The sequence below is a fragment of the Salvelinus sp. IW2-2015 genome, unplaced genomic scaffold (genome assembly GCF_002910315.2).
Source record: "Salvelinus sp. IW2-2015 unplaced genomic scaffold, ASM291031v2 Un_scaffold4819, whole genome shotgun sequence".
NCBI classification, from domain to species: domain Eukaryota; kingdom Metazoa; phylum Chordata; class Actinopteri; order Salmoniformes; family Salmonidae; genus Salvelinus; species Salvelinus sp. IW2-2015.
The window spans coordinates 10,815-35,203 of record NW_019946088.1 but is presented as its reverse complement, the minus strand read 5'-3'; the positions used below and the strand labels follow the sequence as shown (position 1 = coordinate 35,203).

The 24,389-nt window shown below is 42.9% G+C and overlaps 2 protein-coding genes and 1 long non-coding RNA gene across 3 annotated transcripts; all 3 read right to left on the bottom strand.

Moving 5' to 3' along the window:
• Nucleotides 1-1,211: 1,211 nt before the first annotated feature.
• LOC112077678 (proline-rich proteoglycan 2-like) lies at nucleotides 1,212-2,049 on the bottom strand. Its single transcript, XM_024144157.2, has 2 exons — nucleotides 1,697-2,049; nucleotides 1,212-1,483 (listed from the first exon to the last, which is right to left on the bottom strand). The coding sequence occupies exons 1-2, from the start codon at nucleotides 1,734-1,736 to the stop codon at nucleotides 1,212-1,214; spliced, it is 312 nt and encodes a 103-aa protein (XP_023999925.1). The 5' UTR covers nucleotides 1,737-2,049.
• Nucleotides 2,050-2,090: 41 nt separating this feature from the next.
• LOC112077677 (uncharacterized) lies at nucleotides 2,091-5,721 on the bottom strand. The gene is made up of 3 exons (XR_002895461.2): nucleotides 5,536-5,721; nucleotides 4,692-4,979; nucleotides 2,091-2,404 (listed from the first exon to the last, which is right to left on the bottom strand). It is a non-coding gene; the product is annotated as an uncharacterized lncRNA (long non-coding RNA).
• Nucleotides 5,722-10,865: 5,144 nt separating this feature from the next.
• LOC112077676 (cysteine protease atg4da) lies at nucleotides 10,866-16,450 on the bottom strand. Its single transcript, XM_070441796.1, is given in 13 exon segments — nucleotides 10,866-11,558; nucleotides 11,561-11,608; nucleotides 12,890-13,004; nucleotides 13,193-13,269; nucleotides 13,370-13,448; nucleotides 13,563-13,720; nucleotides 14,013-14,077; nucleotides 14,583-14,946; nucleotides 15,405-15,578; nucleotides 15,726-15,809; nucleotides 16,151-16,258; nucleotides 16,261-16,317; nucleotides 16,320-16,450. Coding segments are annotated over 13 exon segments (1,569 nt in total). The 5' UTR covers nucleotides 16,411-16,450; the 3' UTR covers nucleotides 10,866-11,409.
• Nucleotides 16,451-24,389: the final 7,939 nt, after the last annotated feature.

The window sequence follows — 24,389 nt, the reverse complement described above, 5'->3', positions numbered from 1 at the left end:
AATACACTACAAGTTCACATTTTCAGCTTTGAAGGAAAATTCTCAGTAACAAACAGTGATCAAATTAAGATCCCACATCTGTTCCTACTATGTGACTAACTATAAATAAACTTGAACTCATTGCCCCTCAGAAGAAAGTGACAATAATGCTGGTGTTATTATGTTCACCCTTCAGACCAGGACTTGGGGGGTCCGTTGGGGTTCTGGCCCTGCATGCCTGTTGGACCAGAGGGGCCTGGAGGAGGCATGTTGGGTCCCATCATCCCTACAACATTATATCAGTGGTATATTCAGAGAAAGGCTAATGTTTCATACTTTTCAGACCTTTGGAAAAACAGTTTTCCAGCCTACTGTACCAGATCAAAACAATACAAGCTTGCTACTTCTCACAGCATTAATTTACTGATCAAATCAAATCTTATTAGTCACATACACGTGTTTAGCAGATGTTTTTGCGGGTGTAGTGAAATGCTTGAGATAAAAATATATTTTATTAGTCCACACGAGATGGAAATGTGTCTTCTGCTTTGTATCTAACCCCACCCGATACACACACATTAGGTTGGAGAGGCTGGAGCAGACTGATCAATGCTTTGACTGATCAATCTTCCCGTTTCAACTAGCTACTGTAATTATACAGATCAATATCCAATGCTCTTCATTCTGCCTCCCTCACCGTGAGCTCTGCTGTAGCCCTGGCCCATGGGTGGTCCTTGTCCTGGCCCCACACCTCCAGGACCTCCAGGAGCCAGGCTGGGCACGGGCTGCCCCAGTCCCCCCTGCCCTGGCCCGGACCCGGCATCCCTGGGCTGCATCCCATGGGCCTCTTCCCCTGGACAGCCATCTGGAGATGGTCCGGTATTGGCTGCCCCTGGCCAGCATCTTATAGAGAGAAAAGTTTATTAAAGTATCATCCGTACGTAATGTTAGTTATTGTAACATGTGAATGATGTTCATTGACTTGCTTGTCTACCCTTTAGTCATGAAATGGTAATTAAATTAAAAAGCATATGAGTGTCACTCTACAATATTTATACAACAGGTGACAAGCATATTAGCTACAAATTAAAAACAACATTGTGGACTGCTCAGAGTTTGGAGACATTAAAATAACCATAGGCAGTCATTACACATTATATATCGTTATAATGTATCATCTTAAACACGTATCGGTCTTTCAACCATTAAATCATCAATATTCTGTACATGCCTTATAGGCCATGATCTGGGCCCGCAGCTGGTGAAGCTGGTTCTGGTTGAAAGGAGTAGGCCTCCTCCGGGGCAACAGGGCCGGGGCCACTTTGCTGGGGCCCACCGGGACGGTTGTGCAACTGGTTTCTGCCCCCCAGGGTTGGGGAGTCCGGGTTGGAGGAGGTGTCTGAGGGGCTTGGGCCTGCGCTAGAGGGTTGGAGAGGGCCAGAGGGGGCGCCGTTGGAAGGGACGGGGCTGGAGTGGTCAGAGCCCCAAGGTGGGGAGTGGTAGCCTGGTGGGGAGAGGGAGACGGAAAGAGAGAGAAAGATAGAGAAAGTGGATATTTAGTGAGGTGAAACATGACATATAAAAATGAATAGATCTGACACAATATCCAATTCTACCATAATAGATAATCATATAGGTCTTCTACATACAGTTAATTCTGAACATTGTTCAACTGTGCACCCTCCTGAACAGACCCCTGGTGAGAGTGTGTACCTACCTTGAGAGTGTTGGTCCATGGGGCTGGGAGGAGGGCCCATGCCACTTGTGCCCTCCCTGTCTCATGCCTTCATCTGGGCAAAGCGTGACCCTCACTCATCGCCTTCTCATGCATACCAGTTCTCTCCATACCAGTCCTTTCATACCAGTCCTCTCCATGGAAGTCCTCTCCATGGTATTTCTCTCCATGGTATTTCTCTCCATGGTATTTTTCTCTCCATGGCAGTCCTCTCCATGGCAGTCCTCTCCATACCAGTCCTCTCCATACCAGTCCTCTCCATACCAGTCTCTTCCATGCAGTCTCTCCCATGGTCAGTCCTCTCCATGGCAGTCCTCTCCATGGCAGTCCTCTCCATGGCATTTTCTCCATGGATTTCTCTCCATACAGTCTCTCCATGGCAGTCCTCTCCACGCCAGTCCTTCTCACGGCAGTCCTCTCCATGGTATTTCTCTCCATGGTATTTCTCTCCATGTTATTTCTCTCCATGGAAGTCCTCTCCATGACAGTCTCTCCATGACAGTCCTCTCCATACCAGTCCTCTCCATGGCAGTCCTCTCCATGGCAGTCCTCTCCATACCAGTCCTCTCCATACCAGTCCTCTCCATTCCAGTCCTCTCCATGGCAGTCCTGTCCATGGCAGTCCTGTCACATGGCAGTCCTCCTCCATGGCAGTCCTCTCCATGGTAGTTCTCCCATACCTTCCAGTGGCTACAGGGAGGGAGACATAGATACAAACAAATGTAGATATCGACATGGAAACAGGTTTTGATTGTTGCAAGGAATTGTTTAAAAAAAGTGTATGCACTGTATTTATAGGGAGGAGTTACAGTCCAAGTCAAGGTTTGGACACCTACTCATCACGGGTTTTTCTTTATTTTTACTATGTCTACATTATAGAATAATAGTGAAGACATCAAAACAATGAAATAACACATATGGAATCATGTAGTAACCAAAGTGTTAAACAAAGTGATTCTTCAAAGTAGCCACCCTTTGCCTTGATGACAGCTTTGCACACTCTTGGCATTCTTTCATCCAGCTTCATGAGGTAGTCCACTGGAATGCATTTCAATTAACAGGTGTGCCTTAAAAGTTATTTGTGAAATTTCTTTCCTTCTTAATGCGTTTGAGCCAATCAGTTGTGTGTGACAAGGTAGGGGTGGTATACAGAAGATAGCCCTATTTGGTAAAAGACCAAGGCTATATTATGGCAAGAACAGCTCAAATTAGCAAACAGAAACGACAGTCCATCATTACTTTAAGAAATGAAGGTCAGTATATGTGGAAAATTAAGAACTTTGAAAGTTTCTTCAAGTGCCGTCGCAAGAGGATAAGTTCATTAGCGTTACCAGCTTCAGAAATTGCAGCCCAAATAAATGCTTAACAGAGTTCAAATAACATCTCAACATCAACTGTTCAAAGGAGACTCTGTGAATCAGGCCTTCATGGTCGAATTGCTGCAAAGAACCCACTACTAAAGGACACAAATAAGAAGAAGAGACTTGGTTGGGCCAAGAAACAAGAGCAATGACAATTAGACCGGTGGAAATCTGTCTTCTTGGATGTTTAGATTTTTAGTCCCAACCGCCGTGTCTTTGTGAGACGCAGATAGGTGAATGGATGATCTTCGCATGTGTGGTTCCAACCGTGAAGCATGGAGGAGGTGGTGTGATGGTGCTTTGCTGGCGACACTGTCAGTGATTTATTTAGAATTCAGGCACACTTAACTAGCATGGCTACCACAGCATTCTGCAGCGATACGCCATCCCATCTGGTTTGCGCTTAGTGGGAATATCATTTGTTTTTCAACAGGACAATGACCCAACACACCTCCAGGCTGTGTAAGGCCTATTTGACCAAGAAGGAGAGTGTGGAGTGCTGCATCAGATGACCTGGCCTCCACAATCACCCAACTCAACCCAATTGAGATGGTTTGGGATGAGTTTGACTTGCAGAGTGAAGGAAAAGCAGTCAACAAGTGCTCAGCATATGTGGGAACTCCTTCAGACTGTTGGAAAAGCATTCCAGGTGAAGCTGGTTGAGAGAATGCCAAGAGTGTGAAAAACTGTCATCAAGGCAAAGGGTGCTACTTTGAAGAATCTCAAATATAAAAAATGTTTTGATGTTGTTATTCCTTTTTTGGTTACTACATGATTCCATATCTTTGCAGAATTTGACCATGAAGGCCTGATTCACACAGTCTCCTCTGAACTGTTGATGTTGAGATATGTTGTTACTTGAACTCTGTGAAGCATTTATTTGGGCTGCAATTTCTGAGGCTGGTAATCGAATTAATTTATTCTCTGCAGCAGAGGTAACTCTGGGTCTTCCTTTCCTGTGGCGTTCCTCATGAGAGCCAGTTTCATCATAGCACTTGATGTGTGTTGCGACTGCACTTGAAGAAACTGTCAAAGTTTCTTAAAGTATATGATGTTTCTCTTTGCTGATTTGAGCTGTTCTTGCCATAATATGGACTTGGTCTTTTACCAAATAGGACTATCTTCTGTATGCCACCCTTCCTTGCCACAACACAACTGATTGGCTCAAACACATTGAGGAAAGAAATTCCACAAATTAACTTTTAAAAATGTACACTGTCAATTGAAATGCATTCCAGGTGACTACCTCATGAAAGCTGGTTGAGAGAATGCCAAGAGTGTGCAAAGCTGTCATCAAGGCAAAGGTGGCTACTTTGAATAATCACTTTTTTGGTTACTACATGATTCCATATGTGTTATTTCATAGATTTGATGTCTTCACTATTATTCTACCATGTCGAAAATAGTCAAAATGAAGAAAAACCCTTGAATGAGTAGGTCTGTCCAAACTWTTGACTGGTACTGTAGATGGCAGACAGAGTAGCATGGAATAGAATAGAAGACAATAGAAGAAGAAACAACGTTATTGTCCACAGAATGTAGAAATGTGCCTTTGGTTCTGAAGGGTACAGCTGGTTAGGTACAGTAGCACTCAATAATCCACAAGGTGTCCTTACTTTGTGCAGAGGGTGCATGTTCTCCTGGGAGTATCCAGAGGGCCCAGCCTGAGGCAGGGGGTGACCTGAGGATGGAGGCCCTGGGCTGGGCCCCATCATGCTGTGAGAGGACCCCCCTGGAGAAGGACCAGGGCTGGGGCCAAGCATTGCCCCAGGAGAGGGCCCCGGGCCTGGGGAAGGACCCTGTCGAGGGGTACCCCCCATGGGAGGGTCTGGAGTGGACATCCTGAATGGATGGGTTGGTTGGAGGGGGAAGACCCTCCTGCTTTTGGATGATAGTAGGGACCACTGGAGAGCGAGACAGAGGATAAACGTGCATTAAGACTGATCATTAATTAGTACTGAAATCTCATTGGGCCTAATTCTTTAAAATGTGTGTAGTTTGTCATGTCTATAAATAAATAAATTACTATGTAATAAGCGTTTTAATAGGACCCACCCATGATAGCAAAAATGGTATGGCCATAATAAAATTAATGTTTGGAATGATGACATGCCGGAGGTTTATTGAAGAAATATATAAAGCCAATAACCTATCGATTATCTGTCTATCGCTACTAAATCGCGATTGCTTGATAGAAAAATATGATTTCACTAGTTATCCATCCTTTCTGTCTGGCTGTTTGATGCACTCACACCCTGCGCTGCATCAAAGCACTCGTTGCGCACAGCCTCCCGTTGCATAGCAATTACACCGCTGTTTATACACGTCGGTCTATCGCCTCAACTTGAAAAGGGGGTTAACATGAACATTATATTATCACTTGCCTATAGAGCATTAAATGGGAGTCTTGATGAAGGGGGAATGGCGGACTGTCTGTGATTGTGCCACAGTCGGACTTACCCGGGATAAATTCAAGGCTCGCCGGTGTCCCGTTGTCCTGAATTTGGTTCTATTAGAGACGTCGCGACTGTCGTAATTAATATGTTTCACCCTTGCTCTTTCGTAAACAGTGGAGCTGCGCGCTTGAAGCGGTTATTTGATTCAACGACTTGGCTCGAGCGCCCCTTCCTCACCGTTGCAGTGATGACCGACTGTAGAGTCACGGCCGCCGAGAATTGCGCATGCGTCCCTGTGCAGCAACAGCGAGAGGTAGCCTATTGTGTATTGTTGCAAACTGACCGTAGGCTAGGATACACACTATACATTGTATATTAGTTATTTTTTCTTGTCTAGATTTCCAAGTCATGTTATTTCATAACTGATATTTAGATAAAAACCAAATGCAAAGATGAATCCTTCGCACAGACTATTATTTCCAGACTGAATTTAGATCAACATCAGTTCCAAGGATACCATTTGATTTGAAGCTATTACAGCAAAGGGTCTATTCTGTGTTACAGATGTTATATCTAAAACAAATACCACTATCCATGTAGGAGCATGCAGTGCTACAAACACAGATTCAACCACAACACGTAATGTATTGTGTTAAGGGTTATGTAATGTCATGTAATATTTTAAATAGTATATAACTGCAGTAACGTTGCTGGACCCCAGGAAGAGTAGCTGCTGACAGGATCCTTAATAAATACAAAGACCAGGGAGGTTTTCCAATGCAAGGAAGGTAGATGGGCAAAACAATAATATTGTTAATACTATTGGTAGATGGGCAAAACAATAATAAAAAAAGCAGACATTGACTATCCCTTTGAGCATGATGATGTTATTAATTACACTTTGGATGGTGTATCAATACACCCAGTCACTCAAAGATACAGGCGTCCTTCCTAACTCAAATGCCAGATAGGAATGAAACACTCAGGGTTTTCACCATGACGCCAATGGTGACTTTAAAACAGTTTAATGGCTGTGATAGGAGAACACTGAGGATGGATCAAGAACATTGTAGTTACTCACAAATGTAACCTAAATGACAGAGTGAAAATAGGAAGATTGTACAGAATAAAAACATTTTCTAAAACATGCATCCTAAGTAAAACGGCAAAAAATGTGGCAAAGAAATTAACTTTATGTCCCGAATAAAAAGCATTAAGTTTGGGGAAATCCAACACAATAATCACTGAGAACCACTTATTTCAAGCATGGTGGTTGCTGCATCATGTTATAGGTATGCTTGTTATCAGCCAGGACAAGGAAGCTTTTTGGATAAAAACAAACAGAATAGAGCTAAGCACAGTCCAAATCCTAGAGGAAAACCTGGTTCAGTCTGCTTTCCAACATACACTGGGACACAGTCACATTTCAACAGGACAATAACCCAAAGCACAAAGGCCAAATATACACTGGAGTTGCTTACACAAGAAGACATTGAATGTTCTGAGTGCTTATTACCAGTTTTGACTTAAAATAGGCTTGAAAATCTATAGGCAAGACTTGAAAATGGCGTGTCTAGCAATGATCAAACAACCAACTTGACAGAGCTTGAAGTTAAAAAATAATAAAATGTGCAAATATTGTACAATCCAGGTGTGTAAAGCTCTTAGAGACTTACCAAGAAAGACTCAAGCTGTAATCGCTGCCAAAGGTGATTCTAACATGTATTGGCTCAGGGGTGAATACAAGAGTATACAGTGCCTTCAGAAAGTATTCAGACCCCTTGACTTTTTCCACATTGTTCGCTACAGTAACAATATTCTAAAATAATTCTCCCCCCTCATCAATCTACACACCATACTTCAAAATGTAAAGCAAAAACAGGGCTATTTTGTGTAGATTCCTGAGGAATTGTTTTTATAAATAATTTTACAATAATGCTGTAACGTAACAAAATGTGGAAAAAGTCAAGGGGCCTGAATACTTACCGAAGGCACTGTAGATAGAGATATACAGTGCAATCAGAAAGTATTCAGACCCCTTCCCTTTTCCACATTGTTACAACATTATTCTAAAATGGATTAAATATATTTCCCCCTCATTAAGCTACACACAATACCCCATAAACATAGCAAAAACAGTTATTATTTTTTGCAAATGTATTACAAATAAAAAACAGAAATACCTTATTTACATAAGTATTCAGACCCTTTGCTATGAGACTCAAAATTGAGGTGGTGACAAAGACCCAATGATCACTCTGACAGAGCTCCTTTGTGGAGATGGGAGAACCTTCCAGAAGGACAACCATCTCTGCAGCACTCCACCAATCAGGCCTTTATGGTAGAGTGGCCAGACGGAAGCCACTCCTGGGTAAAAGGCACATGACAGCCGCTTGGAGTTTGCTAAAAAGGCAACCAAAGGACTCGGACTATGAGAAAAAAGATTCTTGGTCTGAATGCCAGCGTCACCGCTGGAGGAAACCTGGCACCATCCCTACGGTGAAGCATAGTGGTGGCAGCATCATGCTGTGGGGATTTTTTTCAGCAGTAGTGACTGGGAGACTAGTCAGGATTGAGGGAAAGATGAACAGAGCAAAGTACAGAGAGATCCTTGATACAAACCTGCTCCAGAGCACTCAGGACCTCAGACTGGGGCGAAGGAACAGGATAACGACCCTAAGCACACAGCATGTCCTTGAGTGGTCCAGCCAGAGCCCGGACTTGAACCAGATCGAACATCTCTGGAGAGACCTGAAAATATAGCTGTGCAGCGAAGCTCCCCATCCAACCTGACAGAGCTTGAGAGGATCTGCAGAGAAGAATGGGAGAAACTCCCCAATTACAGGTGTACCAAGCTTGTAGCGTTTACCCAAGAAGAATTGAGGCTGCAATCGCTGCTTCAACAAAGTATCGAGTAAAGGGTCTGAATACATATGTAAATGTGATATTTCAGTTTATTTTTAATACATTTCTAAACCTGTTTTTGCTTTGATATATCATGTGTGTAGATTGATAAGAGGGGAAAAAAACTTTGAATCATTTAGGATAAGGCTGTAACGTGACAAAATACTGAAAAAGTCAAGTGGTATGCATACTTTTCAAATGCACTGGTGTTGTGTGTGAATATATATATATATATATATATATATATATATATATATTTTGAAGTGTTAGAATTTTTCCTTCCACAAAAAGTAAATTCATTTTAATCCCAATTTGTAACAACAAAATATGGAAAAAGTCAAGGGGTGTGAATACTTTCTCAAGGCACTGTAGGAGAGGTTTTTATACAGGATAAAGATGGTGACTATGTGGGACAATAGATAATTGGATAAGGAGGTTGTTACTCGCGCAGAATCCTGGCTGGCACAAAACAACATACCATGTAGGCCAAGAATTCAATCAATCTTATATTTCAGACAATAAATACAAAAAAAGTTACCTTTAATAACATTCTATACACAGTTTTACAAAGTCATGTTGTCCACATGAATGCAGTCCCCTATTAGGGTGGTCATAGCACATTTAAGACTTCTACACATGACAATTCTTCACTTTATTGAGAAAATAAAATGTCACCTTTATGAGATAATATACACATGGATAAGAGTGAAATAGACAGATTACTGGGGTGAATCCTAACTCGCTAACCTCACATTTTCTCTTACTCTCCCATTGACTTCAATGAATGATCAGTAACCTTCAGGTTAAGTGAAAGTCAAGATTTGCCCCTTAGAGGATCCCTGTTGCACACAGTGCCATTTCCAGACATGAAACATAAGCAAGCCACTGTTGTTTTAGTGCGTCACATGATACACGATGTGGATGGAGCACATCCATGAAAGCAAGTCACATGACTGGACTGCTGACAACACTGCAACATAGAAATAGAATAATTTACTGATGGACTTGAATGGAGAAATGCATTCTACCGATTCTATTTCTATGCATGCATATTCTGTAGCGATGACATGCTTCTGTTCTGACCATAGTGAGATACAGCACTATTTCCATGTTTCTGGCTACAGGTCAGAAGCCTGATTAAAACGTGAGATCAAGCATCCAATCAACAGTGTTTTAACCACTGCCCAGACTATTTCATTTTATTTTGGGATTGATGGAGCTTGTGACGTGACTTTGAAATCTAACTTGGGGGGGGGGGGAGGGGGGTAATACTTAGATCAGGGCTGTTGAATGTGCGTGCCTGGGGTTTTCATCCTCTTCTAATAAGGACCTAATTCAGACCTGGCTGACACACCAGGTGAGTACAACTAACTACCAGGTAGAAACAATACAACAGAAGTTTTTTGGCCCTCCAGGACCAGAATTGAACAGCCCTGGCTTAGATATTTATATGCAGGTCTCCAAAGTGCAAGGCTTTTAACTCTACCATAATAAATTGAAGTTACACATGTTCAAAAACGCAATCTGAGTCCAAAGTGAGGCATCCCCACCGCCAGAACTCAGCAGCACCACCTTGTTAAAACAATGAGGAGGACCCTAAAAGGAATGGAGCTCAGAATCATTCATTCAACAAGTCTCACTCCAACCAATAACTGTCTTCATCCAAAAAGGCATCCTATTCTCTATGTAGTGCACAATGTAGGGGATAGGGTGTCATTTTGGACACAACCTCTTGGTAAATGGATAATTTCCCATCATCTAGATAGGAGCTGGTGTAACACATTACACAGAAGAGGCTATTGTTGTAACAGTGGAATCCTGTGTTGGAAGTTGATACTGGTAGACTAATTGACAAGAGAGAGCTGATGAAATAGTGTGAGAGTGTAGCAGACCTGGGGTTCAATTAGTATTGGTTTTCTGAGCTTGCCTGGTGTTTTCTGAGCTTGCTAGGGCAAAAAGAATAGTCCCAAAAATGCAAACGTTGCCCATCTGGCACTCCAGGCAAGTTAAATCAACTCAGTGCCTTTTGGAGAAAAAAAAAGAAGGAAATACTATTTGAACCCAGGTCTGGAAAACAGTGAGCCCAGCCCAGGTTGACCGAATGGTGTGTCAAAGGACGGCACAACTAAAGAGAGGGTTGGAATGCTGCACTGAAATTCATATAGCCATGTAGTACTACAGCTATGTAGTATGAATGTAGTACTACAGCCATGTAGTATGAATGTAGTACTACAGCCATGTAGTATGAATGTAGTACTACAGCCATGTAGTATGAATTTAGTACTACAGCCATGTAGTATGAATGTAGTACTATAGCCATGACACTGAATTAAGATGGCATAGGGAATATAAGAGAGTACAGTAGAGGAATGTGAACATAACAGCAACTCAACACACCAACAGCTTCAGTTCACACACAAATCATTTCACACACACACACACACACTTAATAGCTCTTACAAAACAGAAATGAATGTAAAGTGTACAGCAGTATTATAATACAAGTCAGAGAGAAGAGGGCTGAGTACCTGGTCTTCCACTACTAGTGACCCCTGTCATGTATCAAACAGGCTCCGTGTTTCCAGTTGTTATTAGTCCCAAAATGAAGTCAGAGGCCCCATCCCAAATCCCTACGMCCTTGGAGATCTGAGCGGATTTGATTGGTATAAGCAATATGGTGAAGCTTACACCTAGCCTAGTTTATATTACTAACACCTGTCAGATCCTCTCAGATCTCCATACGTGTATAGGGCTTAGGGGTCCATTTGGGATGGGGCAACAGTCCAATTTAGTAATGCCTAGCGTTAGTTTCTAAGACCTGTTTCTGCCCAGACAGAGACAGACCGACAGCGAGATTCAGTTGAAGCCTCGCCTCGAATATGACGGACACAAAAGCCAGAGTTTGTGATATAGCAGAAAGCATTTACCAACTTTGAGCTCTATAAAAACAGGGAAATGGAATCCATCCCAAAAATTCTAAGTCAGTCTTTCCCCGTTTGCTTACATTTCGTTCCTCAGGAACACAAACCAGTACTCACAGGAAGACAAAGTCGTCAGAGCTGCCTATGTTGTTGCTCCTGCTGAGCTTGCCTTGGGGCAGCATGTGGGCGGGGCCAGGGGTGGGGGAGGTGTCAGAGTGAGGATGGGAGGAGCTGTGGCCCACCAGTCCAAGTCCTGGGCCTGGCCCTCCATGAAGGTAAAGATGGGGTACTTCTCGTCGGGCGACGATAGGCCTAGGTGGGGGGGGGGAATATGAAAGTGTTGAATTGGTCACTTATTAAAGTCCCCCAGAATAAGATAAGAGCTTTATGTAAGTGATGTATACAGTGACAGTGTGTAACTAATGTATACAGTTGTGTTAATCAGTCAAAAGTTTGGACACACCTACTCATTCCATGATTTTTCCATTATTTTTGCTATTTTCTACATTGCCCAAGCAAGTCTCATCTTCTTATTGGTGTCCTTTAGTAGTCGTTTCTTTGCAGCAATTCGACCATGAAGGCCTGATTGACACAGCCTCCTCTGAACAGTTGATGTTGAGATGTGCCTGTTACTTGAACGCTGTGAAGCATTTATTTGGGCTGCAATCTGAGGTGCAGTTAACTCTAATGAACGTATCCTCTGCAGCAGAGGTAACTCTGGGTCTTCCTTTCCTGTTGGCAGTCCTCATGAGAGCCAGTTTCATCATAATGCTTGATGGTTTTTGCGACTGAACTTTAAGAAACTGTCAAAGATCTTGACATTTTTCAGATTGACTGAACTTCATGTCTTAAAGTAATGATGTACTGTCATTCTCTTTGCTTATTTGAGCTGTTCTTGCCATAATATGGACTTGGTCTTTTACCAAATAGGGCTATCTTCTGTATACCATCTCTACCTTGCCACAACACAACTGATTGGCTCAAACGCATTAAGGAGGAAAGAGGCACACCTGTTAATTGAAATGCATTCCAGGTGACTACCTCATGAAGCTGGTTGAGAGAATCAAGAGTGTGCAACGCTGTCATCAAGGCAAAGGTGGCTACTTTGAACAATCTGAAATATATTTTGATTTGTTTAACACTTTTTTGGTTGCTAAATGATTCCATACGTGTTATTTCATAGTTTGAAGTCTTCACTACTATCCAACAACGTAGAAAATAGTCAAAATAAAGAAAAAAACATGGAATGAGTAGGTGTCAAAACTTTTGACTGGTTCTGTATAATGATGTATACAGTAATAGATGTATAAGTGATGTATACAGTAACAGATGTATAAGTGATGTATCGATGATGCGTAAGAGACGTGTAACATGTCTATCTATAAGTGACGAATAAGCCATCTAAGTTGCGTCGCTTCAACTCATGCATCTATAAATCATATCAGCGTCAAAGTTAGAGATCTATAAATTATGTTAAGATCTATAAATGATCTATATGTGATGCATAACTGATGTTTAAAATGATGCATAAGTGATGAATGTATACATGAGTAAGAGACTTGAAATGAGGCCAAGAGGCTGAGCTCACCACACAGACGGCAGAACACAGAGACTCAAAGTCCTTCTTGTTCTTGGCGTAGAAACCTATAGTACAGCTGGGGTCCATGCGACTGAAGGGCATCTTCCTGGGCGAGCTACAGTGGAACGACTGGGGAGGTGGGGAGGAGAGAGAGGGAGGGGGAGCGAGAGAGGGAGAGCATTACAGACAAGGTACACGTCTGAATCTGAAATGACCTACTTTGATCCAGTCAAAACATGCTTATCTGGGTCATAGCACAGACAGACAAAGTCCAAAGACAGACGGAGCGGCAAAGGAGAGAGAAGAGTGATATAAACCTCCAGTGGGAAGTTGTCTTGAGTGACATCCACCACGGGCTGACAGTAGTGAGGGTCCAGATACAGCAGCTGCTCGTCTGATTGGACAAGAAATAGGAAGAAGGCGAGGTTAGGTTAAATGACAGCCCACTGTCCAATCAGAAGCAACTGAACCAGGAAGTAGAGTGCAGTTCTTACCTTGGCAGCCGATAAAGAACAGCGAATGCTTGGGTTTGCCGCCGATGATTCCGATACAGCATTCTAACCTGAGAATGTTCTTCAGACACAAAGAAATCCATATTCATGTTAGAGCGACATCAACCATGGAGAAAAACAAGCTTTGTGACTAAGGTTAGGTTATGAAAGTGTGTGTGTACATGCGTGTACACACCCTGACACACTCGATGTAGGAGGGGTTGAGAGAGTCTCCTCCTAGTCGGACTGGAACCAGTATGATGACAGACTTCCAGCCWGGACRACTGGGCTCAGGATCTGATATACTCTGGTTCAACGACTGGTCACACAGATGCACCACGTCCTTTTTGTACACTGAAAGAAACACGATGACACTATGGGCCTAAGTTTCACTAGGGACATGTCCCCCCCCCACATTCTGAAATGTAGTTTTTGCCCTCCCCATTTTGTAATTGAATTGTGATACAGAAATGAGATACACAGTTCAGCTACATTCAGAAGACCAATGACAAAAACATCACTTATGACGAGAACATTTGAGATGGACCAAACATACAATATCTGGTGAATTCGACAAATGACAACACTAACCAACAACACCAACCAACCACCCAGTAGGAAAGGCACAGTGTAAAGTCACACTCACCGGTACAGTCCTGCGCTACATATACAGCCAGGTTGTGAACCTCAGAAGTCTTGGCAACTGCTTTTCTGGAAAACAAACATACGGCTCATGTTGAATYTCACAACATACTGATGCTACTGGGCYTYAAGTAAATATCAGGGTTTGMTTCAATTCCATTTCAATTCAGAAAGTAAACCAAATGTTGATTCTAATTCCAAATGTTCCTCATTGAACAACATTGAAAACAACTGGAAWTTCAGTTTACTTCCTGAATTGAGTGGAATTGTAATGTAATTGACTCCAACCCTGGTAAACGTCAACATGCAGTCAGGCATACCACCGAGCCTTCTTAAAAAATATAATAGCAACCAAAACATCTACGCAATAAAAGTGCATCTGTAAACATGTCTGCTGGAGATCATTCTGATGCACTATGGCATTACAGACATCTATCAAATCTAAGTATAGAAATCAAATGCATGCTGATGCCATCACTGACTTGAATGAGGTGTGTTCTATAGATTCTACTTCTATGGCTGATGCTCTGACAGCATCATTATCTTGACCACACCCCACGGAGGGCCCCCTCACCGTAGTATGTGTGCCACCACTGAGGGGCCGTACCAGTCCCCCGCCTTCTTCCCTGAGCTCTTCCCCAATTCTACCAGCTGGTGCACCCCAAACGGGGCCGGGGGCTCATCCCCAAACCAGGCCACAACCCTCCGGTGGAGGGGCTCAGCCTGCCTGTCCCTGCTCGACTCGGGCCTCTTCTTCTGGGTATGGTTGAGAGCCGTGCCCCCTGGCATGGAGGTCTTCTGGGGCGTGGTGGGGGTCCGCGAGGAGGAGGAGTAGCCGAAGGAGGGGATGYGTACGCCCCCAGCGCGGGACGGGGAGCGGGGTCTCAGAGCCTCAAAGTCCACGTCGGCGAACTGCTGGGCGTCTGGCCACGACCAGTCTAGACAACACAATACAGACAGTTAGTAGTGATCGATGGGGAGGTGGAAGGAGGAGACATAGGGAGGAGAGAAGGGAGGAGAGAGAGGGGAGACAGACCAGGAAACAGAGAGAGAGAAACAGTTGAAGAGAGATGTGGCAGAAAGAGAAACAAGAGTGAGAGAGACAGGCAGGGGCCCCATCCCAAATGGACTCCTACACCCTATGCACTTGGTGGAGATCTGAGAGGATCTGACAGGTGTATGCAATATGTTAATAGCGCCACCCTGCTAGGGGTAAGTTTCACCGATCATATTGCTTATACCAAACAAATCCTCTCAGATCTCCACAATTGTATGTGCATAGGGGTCCATTTGGGATTGGGCCAGAGTTGGTGCAGTTGTCTCAGAGTTAGGAAGAGGACCCATCGTTGTATCTCTACCCATTTAGAGCCCTCTTTCTAACTCTATGAGTTCTCACCTCGTGGCAGCAGATGTAGCAGTAGGCCCTGGGCCAGCAGCATCTGTCCGCTCCGCAGCATGCAGCCCCAGCCACAGTCTGTAGTCAAGGTGGAGCCCTCCAGCTGGGGGAACTCCCTACGGTAGGTCAGCCACAGCCGAGACACGAACGCCCGTCTGAACCGCTCCACCTCGCCTGGAAGGGGAGAGAGATACCCAGTGAGCAGAACTGGTTAGAATACATCTTTCTAAACAGTGTTTTCTCACTGGGTTGGAGTAGAGAGCATCATTTATTTTACCAGGAAGTCTTTTGAAGACTTGTGGGTTGTTGGAGGTTAGCTACCTTCACTATTGAGCAGATAGGAGTGGCCCATTACAGTCACCGGAGAGCTCTTGTTGAATGTGGTCTTCGACTTGACCGACCAGCCTAAAGAGGGAAAAGAAACAGAATGGACCTTTTTAGAGGGGATTCTTTTATGTCTTGATGACTGGGTGAGGAAGGGGGAAGTTGACTTCGGGAGGGCTATTACACATAACGGAAGTCTCATACAAAGCTATAAAAAAAAAAAAAAAAAGACCTAACAAAGATTATTCACACAGAAAGAACAAAGACTATAAAATCCCCCTTGTTGTTATTTCTTAAGAAAATAAAGCCATTGTTAAAACTGACTGTATGGAAACACTGGAAGTTATGTTTGTTGCTCATTAAACAGCTATATAGAACTATCCGCCTTATGGAAAAAAGTTCAACTGAACCCACTAACTGACCGTATTTGACATTATTCCACGCCGACATCAGTTTGGTCTTGAGTTTGTCCACCTCGTCTGGCTCTCCAGCGGTGGTGGCCTCTCTGGTTCCACCCCCACCGACATCAGTCCCTGCCGGTTCCCAAAGCTACTTCCTCCGCCAGGGTCCACCAGCTGGGGCTGCTGAGACCTCTTGGCTCCTCTCTCTGGAGGGTGTCATCCTGACACACCACTCCTACACCCCCCACATACTGAACTGCACTGGGAGACACGGAGTTCATGGCTCAGGCTTACAGCTGGGCTCTGCAGATTCTCATAGCAATAGGGCCTGATGGAAGAGAGGGATGAGAGAGAGAGGGTGGGGTGGGAAGAGAGATAGAAAATCAATGTTTACGACAGTGCCTGCATGTGTAATCTGATTAGCTATGGAGTAAGGGCTTTATGTGTCGCCTCCTTTTGTCTGCGCAGCACGAAGATGAAGTTTAAACATTAACATTGAAAGACAGAGAGGTTCAGCTAGTTGTGCGTCTAAACAATGACTGATGTGAGCCGATTTTCTCTCATTTCATGCAGATTCACAAGAAGTGGATCTGAAAAGTGGCAGGGATTATCATTTTTGATGACTTCGCTATTATTATGCAGACCAGACAGCTGTCGCAGTGGTTAGGCTAGTGAATGCATATAGGAAAAACAATATTAGTCACAGTCAGTTTCAAAGTAAACCACTCCTACTCTTTCCCCAAGTGAAACTGCGCTGAACAAAATTAAATGCAAAATGCTACAATTTCTGAGTTACAGTTCACAAGGAAATCCTTCAATTGAAATAAATTCATTAGGCCCAAATCTATGGATTTCACATGACTGGGAATACAGATATGCTGGGCTGGCTTAGTTACACGTGGTCTGCGATTGTAAGGTTGATCGGATGTATTGCCAAATGTTCTAAAACAACTTTGACTTATGGTAGAGAAATTAACATTCAATTATTTAGCAACAGCTGTTGTGGACATTATTGCAGTCAGCATGCCAATTGCACACTCCCTTAACTTGAGACATCTGTGGCATTGTGTGACAAATCTGCACATTTCAGAGTGTCCTTTTATTGTTCCCCAGCACACGGTGCACCTGTGGCTTTGTATGTCATTTAGTCAGCTTCTTGATATGCCACATCTGTCAGGTGGATGGATTATCTTAGCAAAGGAGAAATGGTCACTAACAGATGTAAACTAATTTGTGCACACAATTTGAGAAAAATAAGCTTTTAGCGCATATGGAAAATGTCTGGGATCTTTTATTTCATCTCATGAAACATAGGACTAAAACTTTACATGTTGCGTTTTATATTTTTGTTCAGTATAGTTGAAAAAAGCTGTGGGTATCACTAGTTTAGAGTCATCACAGGATGATGTGCCTGAGTGACAAGAGAACAAATATTACACAGTAACAGACACGGTAACACTGGAATGTAGAACAAGTGACTTCACTTCCTACTCTGTACTGAAACTGGAAATAGTTTATAACCTAATGAGGAATTCTGTCCTTTCTGGGAAAACACGATAGAATAGCCATCATGTGATTGGTGTGTGACAACAAACAGCTTGGGTGACAGTGAGAAGCCTGGTAGCGGATGGTCAAAGGATGTAGCTAACTAACTAGCATTTTCTACACTGTAGCCTACTATTAGCTATGATAACTATCTTGTTATTTAAAGAAGTAACCAAGCTGTCACGTTTCTTAAAAATCACTAGCTCTAACATGACAGCTAGTTTCACCTATTAAGGGGCTACAGGTTGGCTTAATTAGATGATATTGGCTTAACTACTAACTTACCTAGCTAGTTAGCCGGCTAGTTACTAGCTAAACCTCATCCAACACAACATAGCCAAGATCATAACCTTACCACTTTGTGAAGAGTGTCATTGACATGAGGTCTTTAACCAAGTAAAATCCTAAAATTGCTTGATAGGACGGCGACGGCTCGGAAGTGCAGGGTTGAGACCACGTACTACGTAGCTTTGCTGTGGTGACTCAATACGGATAGTTAGCTGCCAAGCTACAGTAGCTAGCTGTCAACGCATCTGGTTAGCAACTTTGTAGAAAACAGGCTAACGCGTTAATGTTTCGCCTTTCTTGACGACTCCAGGACAACCACAGCCAATGTCAGCGATTGAAAGGAATTATTCTACATCCAACGAGTAACGTTAAACTCAGTCGAATTATAGCTCACCCATCGATTTACTTCGCATGCTAGCTAGTTGCTCTACGTCTGCGCTAGTTAGCTTGCAGGATCAGCGGGTTGACAACATACAACAAGGAGGGCTCTAGATACTTCCTGACAGGCTGTACTAACAACATGATTGGTCAACCTACTGATACGAGCAAATATATTGATTTAATTCCTAACAATAAATCATAGCGCGCGTTTTATTGGCTAATATTTTACACATTGACGTTCGTTATATTATGTAAATAAGCTGGCGTCTATGGGGTGTATCGACCTAGTGTAACTGTGTGAATGAAATGAGTTCATGCATTTTATTAGGATTAACCTGTACTGCTTATCCTTGGCATACTCCCCTGAGCATGTCATGTGACTAATCGTGCAAACTACCAAAAGCCTGCTGTCTAAATATCGTTCAGTCATAATTGTTGAACTCTGGGATGATCTTGTTGTATATTTCTCAACTAGCTAAAAAAAAAAAAAACCTAGCTAAGTCTCTACATAACTTTACCCTGAGCAAAAAATACTTTAAAAAAGAATTCCAGTAACATAGATAAGAAACTCGAATTCATTGTTAATGTTATGATACTTATGAGTAAATTATATATTTATAAATTACTTTTTTTAATGACCCCCAGATTTCAAGCCTTTTGAATTCCCTTAAGTTACAAAACAAAGTATTTGTACATTAAAATATTATTGTGTATAAAGAAATTGCGATCTCTCATCTCCTTTATTTGATTTATATTATTTATTTAAATGTGTGCGTACAGTGGTGTGTGTAATGTGGGATCTTGCCTGACTTTTATATTGAATTGTTCTTTTTTGTCAATATTTTTTAATACGTGTGCACAAAACATAGTCTTGTTTTTATTTCGCAATCCTGTATTTGCCAGTGAAAATTGCAATTTTACTGGCACTCTGTTGCAACTGGGAGCTTTCTGATATTGAAGAACATTGTGCCATAGCATGACAGCAGAGCTACATGTATAAGACTGGACCCCTCTAGCTAAGCCCCAGTGTTCGATACAGACAGACACATCAGTGACACATAGACAGACATACAATAGATAGATACTGTAGACATAGAAATATATAAGATAGCTATATTGAGAAATATAAATTTATAACATAGATATAGTGATACATATTGTAGATACTATAGATATAGATAGACCCACAGTAGATAGATATACATCTGCATTGCATGCGGTTTGGGGTTTTAGGCTGGGTTTCTGTATAGCACTTTGTGACATCGGCTGATGTAAAAAGAGCTTGATAAATACATTTCATTTATTGATTGATATACTGGTGCATAGATATAGTGAGACCTAGACACTGAAGCCATGTTCGCTCTATGTGCCACGACTCTCCTCTGCTTCCTGTCTTTTAGCCAATCAACTCCTGCTGCTCTAGGCTGTGAGGACCTCCTTAAGCCCATGGATCCTCCCCAACTAGACCAGCAGCTCTTGGGGAGATGGCCCTCGTKGCAGGAAGCCTGAGCCACCCTGCATCCCTGGAGGCTCTCGACCAGAGGAGGCGATGGATGAGTACAGGCGACAGGTGGAGTGCCTGGGGCTGCTTCTGCCAGTGGTGATGGAGCCTGGGAATGCCNTAGCTAGCTGTCAACGCATCTGGTTAGCAACTTTGTAGAAAACAGGCTAACGCGTTAATGTCTCGCCTTTCTTGACGACTCCAGGACAACCACAGCCAATGTCAGCGATTGAAAGGAATTATTCTACATCCAACGAGTAACGTTAAACTCAGTCGAATTATAGCTCACCCATCGATTTACTTCGCATGCTAGCTAGTTGCTCTACGTCTGCGCTAGTTAGCTTGCAGGATCAGCGGGTTGACAACATACAACAAGGAGGGCTCTAGATACTTCCTGACAGGCTGTACTAACAACATGATTGGTCAACCTACTGATACGAGCAAATATATTGATTTAAATCCTAACAATAAATCATAGCGCTCGTTTTATTGGCTAATATTTTACACATTGACGTTCGTTATATTACGTAAATAAGCTGGCGTCTATGGGGTGTATAGACCTAGTGTGAATGAAATGAGTTCATGCATTTTATTATGATTAACCTGTACTGCTTATCCTTGGCATGCTCCCCTGAGCATGTCATGTGACTAATCGTGCAAACTACCAAAAGCCTGCTGTCTAAATATCGTTCAGTCATAATTGTAGAACTCTGGGATGATCTTGTTGTATATTTCTCAACTAGCTAAAAAAAACAAAAACCTAGCTAAGTCTCTACATAACTTTACCCTGAGCAAAAAATACTTAAAAAAATAATTCCAGTAACATAGATAAGAAACTCGAATTCATTGTTAATGTTATGATACTTATGGGTAAATTATATATTCATAAATTACTTTTTTTAATGACCCCCAGATTTCAAGCCTTTTGAATTCCCTTAAGTTACAAAACAAAGTATTTGTACATTAAAATATTATTGTTGATGTATAAAGAAATTGTGATCTCTCATCTCCTTTATTTGATTTATATTATTTATTTAAATGTGTGTGTACAGTGGTGTGTGTAATGTGGGATCTTGCCTGACTTTTATATTGAATTGTTATTTTTTGTCAATATTTTTTAATACGCGTGCACAAAACATAGATAAACCAAAAAAAGTATTGTTTTTATTTCGCAATCCTGTATTTGCCAGGGAAAATTGCCATTTTACTGGCACTCTGTTGCAACTGGGAGCTTTCTGATATTGAAGAACATTGTGACATAGCATGACAGCAGAGCTACATGTATAAGACTGGACCCCTCTAGCTAAACCCGTGTTCGATACAGACAGACACATCAGTGACACATAGACAGACATACAATAGATAGATACTATAGACATAGAAATATATAAGATAGATATATTGAGAAAAATACATTTATAACATAGATATAGTGATACATATTGTAGATACTATAGATATAGATAGACCCACAGTAGATAGATATACATCTGCATTGCATGCGGTTTGGGGTTTTAGGCTGGGTTTCTGTATAGCACTTTGTGACATCGGCTGATGTAAAAAGAGCTTGATAAATACATTTCATTTATTGATTGATATACTGGTGCATAGATATAGTGAGACCTAGACACTGAAGCCATGTTCGCTCTATGTGCCACGACTCTCCTCTGCTTCCTGTCTTTTAGCCAATCAACTCCTGCTGGGCGCTAGGACGAATGTTTAATTGCCTTTCACATGTGTGACTCAGGAACAGAGCTGTTTTTAAGGCTTTCACTGTGTTGACTCAGGACAGCGGGCTGTTTAAGGCCTTTCCCTGTGTTGACTTCAGGAAGGAGCTGTTTAAGGGCTGTTCACTGTTTGGTGACTCATAGCGAACGGGCATACCGTTTAAGGCCTTTCACGAGTGGGGTGGACTCCAGGACCACGAGCTGTTTAAGGCCTTTCTTCTGTGTTGACCTCAGACAGAGTCTGTTTTCTGTAAAAGCTTGCCGGGAATAGCGTTCTTCTTGTCCTTAGTTTATTTCCCTGTGTCTGACTCAGCCGCATTCAAGACGCTGTTTTAAAGGCCTTTCCACTGTGTTATGACCTACGATTCAGGACAGGGCTGTTTAAGGTTGGTTCCTTGTCACTGTGTTTGACTCGGGACAACTGCATTTAATTAATGCGGGCTGTTATGGCCTTTCTCTACTGTGTTATTGACTTCAGGACAGATCATTAGTAGAGGCTGGTTTAAAGAGGCTCTTTCCCTCTGTGTGTGCCACGTTCAGGACAGTTATAGACATTGTCTTAAGAGCCTTTTCAACTGGTGTTCGCACTCAGGACTGAGCGTTTAAGGCTTTCTCTGTGTTGACTCAGGACAGAGCTGTTTAAGCGCTCTTGGTCAGTGAGTGTTTGACTCAGGACAGAGCTTGTTTACACGGTCCAGGTTCACGTGATGTTTGACTGCAGGACACTGAGGCTGTATTGATAAAGGCCTTTCACTGGTGGTTCGAACGGATTCAGGACACGCAGGTCCTGTTTAAGGCATATATGACACTCTGTGATGATGTGTGACAGTCATGGACAACGAGCTGTTTAAAGGCCTTCCCTGCATGTTGGAGATGCAAAGAGACATGTGAGCTGTTTTTAAGGCCTTGTCTTATCTGTGTGGTTAGACTCAGGCAGAGCGTATCTAAGAAGTGCCGTACTGATAGATTGACTCAGGACAGATTGCACTGTATTAAGGCTTTCCCTGTGTTTGAAATCTTAGGACAGATGGTGTTTTTCAAGGCCTCTTTCACTGGTGGGGTATGACTCAGCTGACAAGCTGTTTGAATGGCCTTGTCACTGTGTAGTTACAGGCACCACGGGCGGTGTTTATTTTAGGCTGTTGTCTTTCACTGGAGTTAGACTCAAGGGAACAGCGCTGTTTTAAAGACCTAATTTTCTCGTTGTGTTGACAGACTCAGGACTAGAGCTGTTTTAAGGCCTTTCACTGTGTTGAACATCAGGACCAGGCTGTTTCAAGGCCTTTCAACTGCTCGTTGATCAGGACAAGTCAGAGGCTAGATTTATAGGCCTTTTCTCTTGGTTGCTGGACTCAGAACGAGCATGTTTATAGGCCTTTTCCTGTGTTCGAACTCAAGGACAGAGACTGTTTAAGGCCTTTTCACACTGTGTTTGACTTCAGGACAGAGCTGTTTAAGACCTTTCATCTTGTGTTGAATCAGGAACAAGAGCTGTTTAAGGCCTTCCTTTCACTGTGTTGATAGGGAAGAAGCTGTTGATAAGGCCTTTCTCTGTAGTATAGACTACAGGGACAGAGCTGTTTAAAAAGGCTTTCCCTGTGTTGACTCAGGGACAAGCTTGTTTTTAAGGCCTTCAGGCATCGTAGTGGGTTTTGAACTCAGGACAGGGGCTTTGTTTAAAAGAGCCTTTCACTGTGTTGACTAACGGGACAGCGCTGTTTTAAGGGCCTTTCACGTGTAAGGTTGAAACACGTTCACGGACAGCACGCTGTGTTAAGGCCTTAACTGTGTTGAATCAGGACAGAGCTTGTTTAAAAGGCCTTTTTTCACTGTGTTCACAGATCCAGGACAGGGCTGTTATAAAGCTTATACATGGATGTTGACTTGCGCCAGGACATGTATGCGCTGTTTTAAAGGCTTATCTCTGTGTTGACAATTCAGGCACCAGACGCTGTTTTAAGGCTTTAGATGCCAACACAGAGTTAACAACGATGAGTTGGTGGCTTTATATCCGTGGCAAATGATTGTAAAGTTCGCCAGCTCTCCTAACGTTACTGAGTTGCGTTGGGTGTTTTAATGTTGATTCCCTGGATGATGAATCGCAACCTTTTCGTAGTAGTTTTGTGATTCACATGTTGTGTTGAGAAAACAACAACATTTGGTTTCAGGTTCCTTAATGTTAAAACAACTCTTATTAACGAACCCTCCCTCCCATCCAATCAATCAGGTCCATCTGGGAATATGCGACCCCTTCACCCTGGCTTCCTCCTTCAACCACACCCAGTTCGCGCCCACCCAGTCCTCTTGGCCTGCCTGTATCCTGCTCAGCAATCAGTTTGCAGACGTAGCCCTCACAAGCTACTACAAGGTTAAGCCTCGCTTCCTCTGGTGTCCACCAGGTGTCGAGCAAACATCCTTCTCGGGATCCCTTCCAACCTCACCCTTTCTGCTCACACCATCACAAGACAACTTTCTCCCTCCAGCACCGTCACCCTCTCCCTTCTGAATTAGTACGTTTTCACAGGTGTATGTCGAAAATATATCATATCTTCTCCAATTGAATATACACCTCACTTCTCCTTCTCCTCCACCTCCACCCCCTTTCTCCCTCCACGCTCACCCCTCTGGTCCCTCTGATGTCCCAGGTGGTTGTGAGTATAGGGACACATTTACCCTTCTCTACACCACTCCACCTCACCCCTTTCTCCCTCCACCTTCACCTCTTGTCACCTCTGGTGTCGCAGGGTGTGAGTCAAACATCCTTCTTCCCTCCATCTCACCCCTTTCTCCTCCACCTCACGGATCCTCTCGGCCTTCT

What these genes read in the sequence shown, in the direction of transcription:
- LOC112077678 (XM_024144157.2), bottom strand. Translation starts at nt 1,736, where the DNA reads ATGGGCCCTCCTCCCAGCCCCATGGACCAACACTCTCAAG. An exon ending in CATGGACCAACACTCTCAAG is followed by an intron (nt 1,484 to 1,696) that starts GTAGGTACACAC and finishes TCTCCCCACCAG; the next exon opens with GCTACCACTCCCCACCTTGG.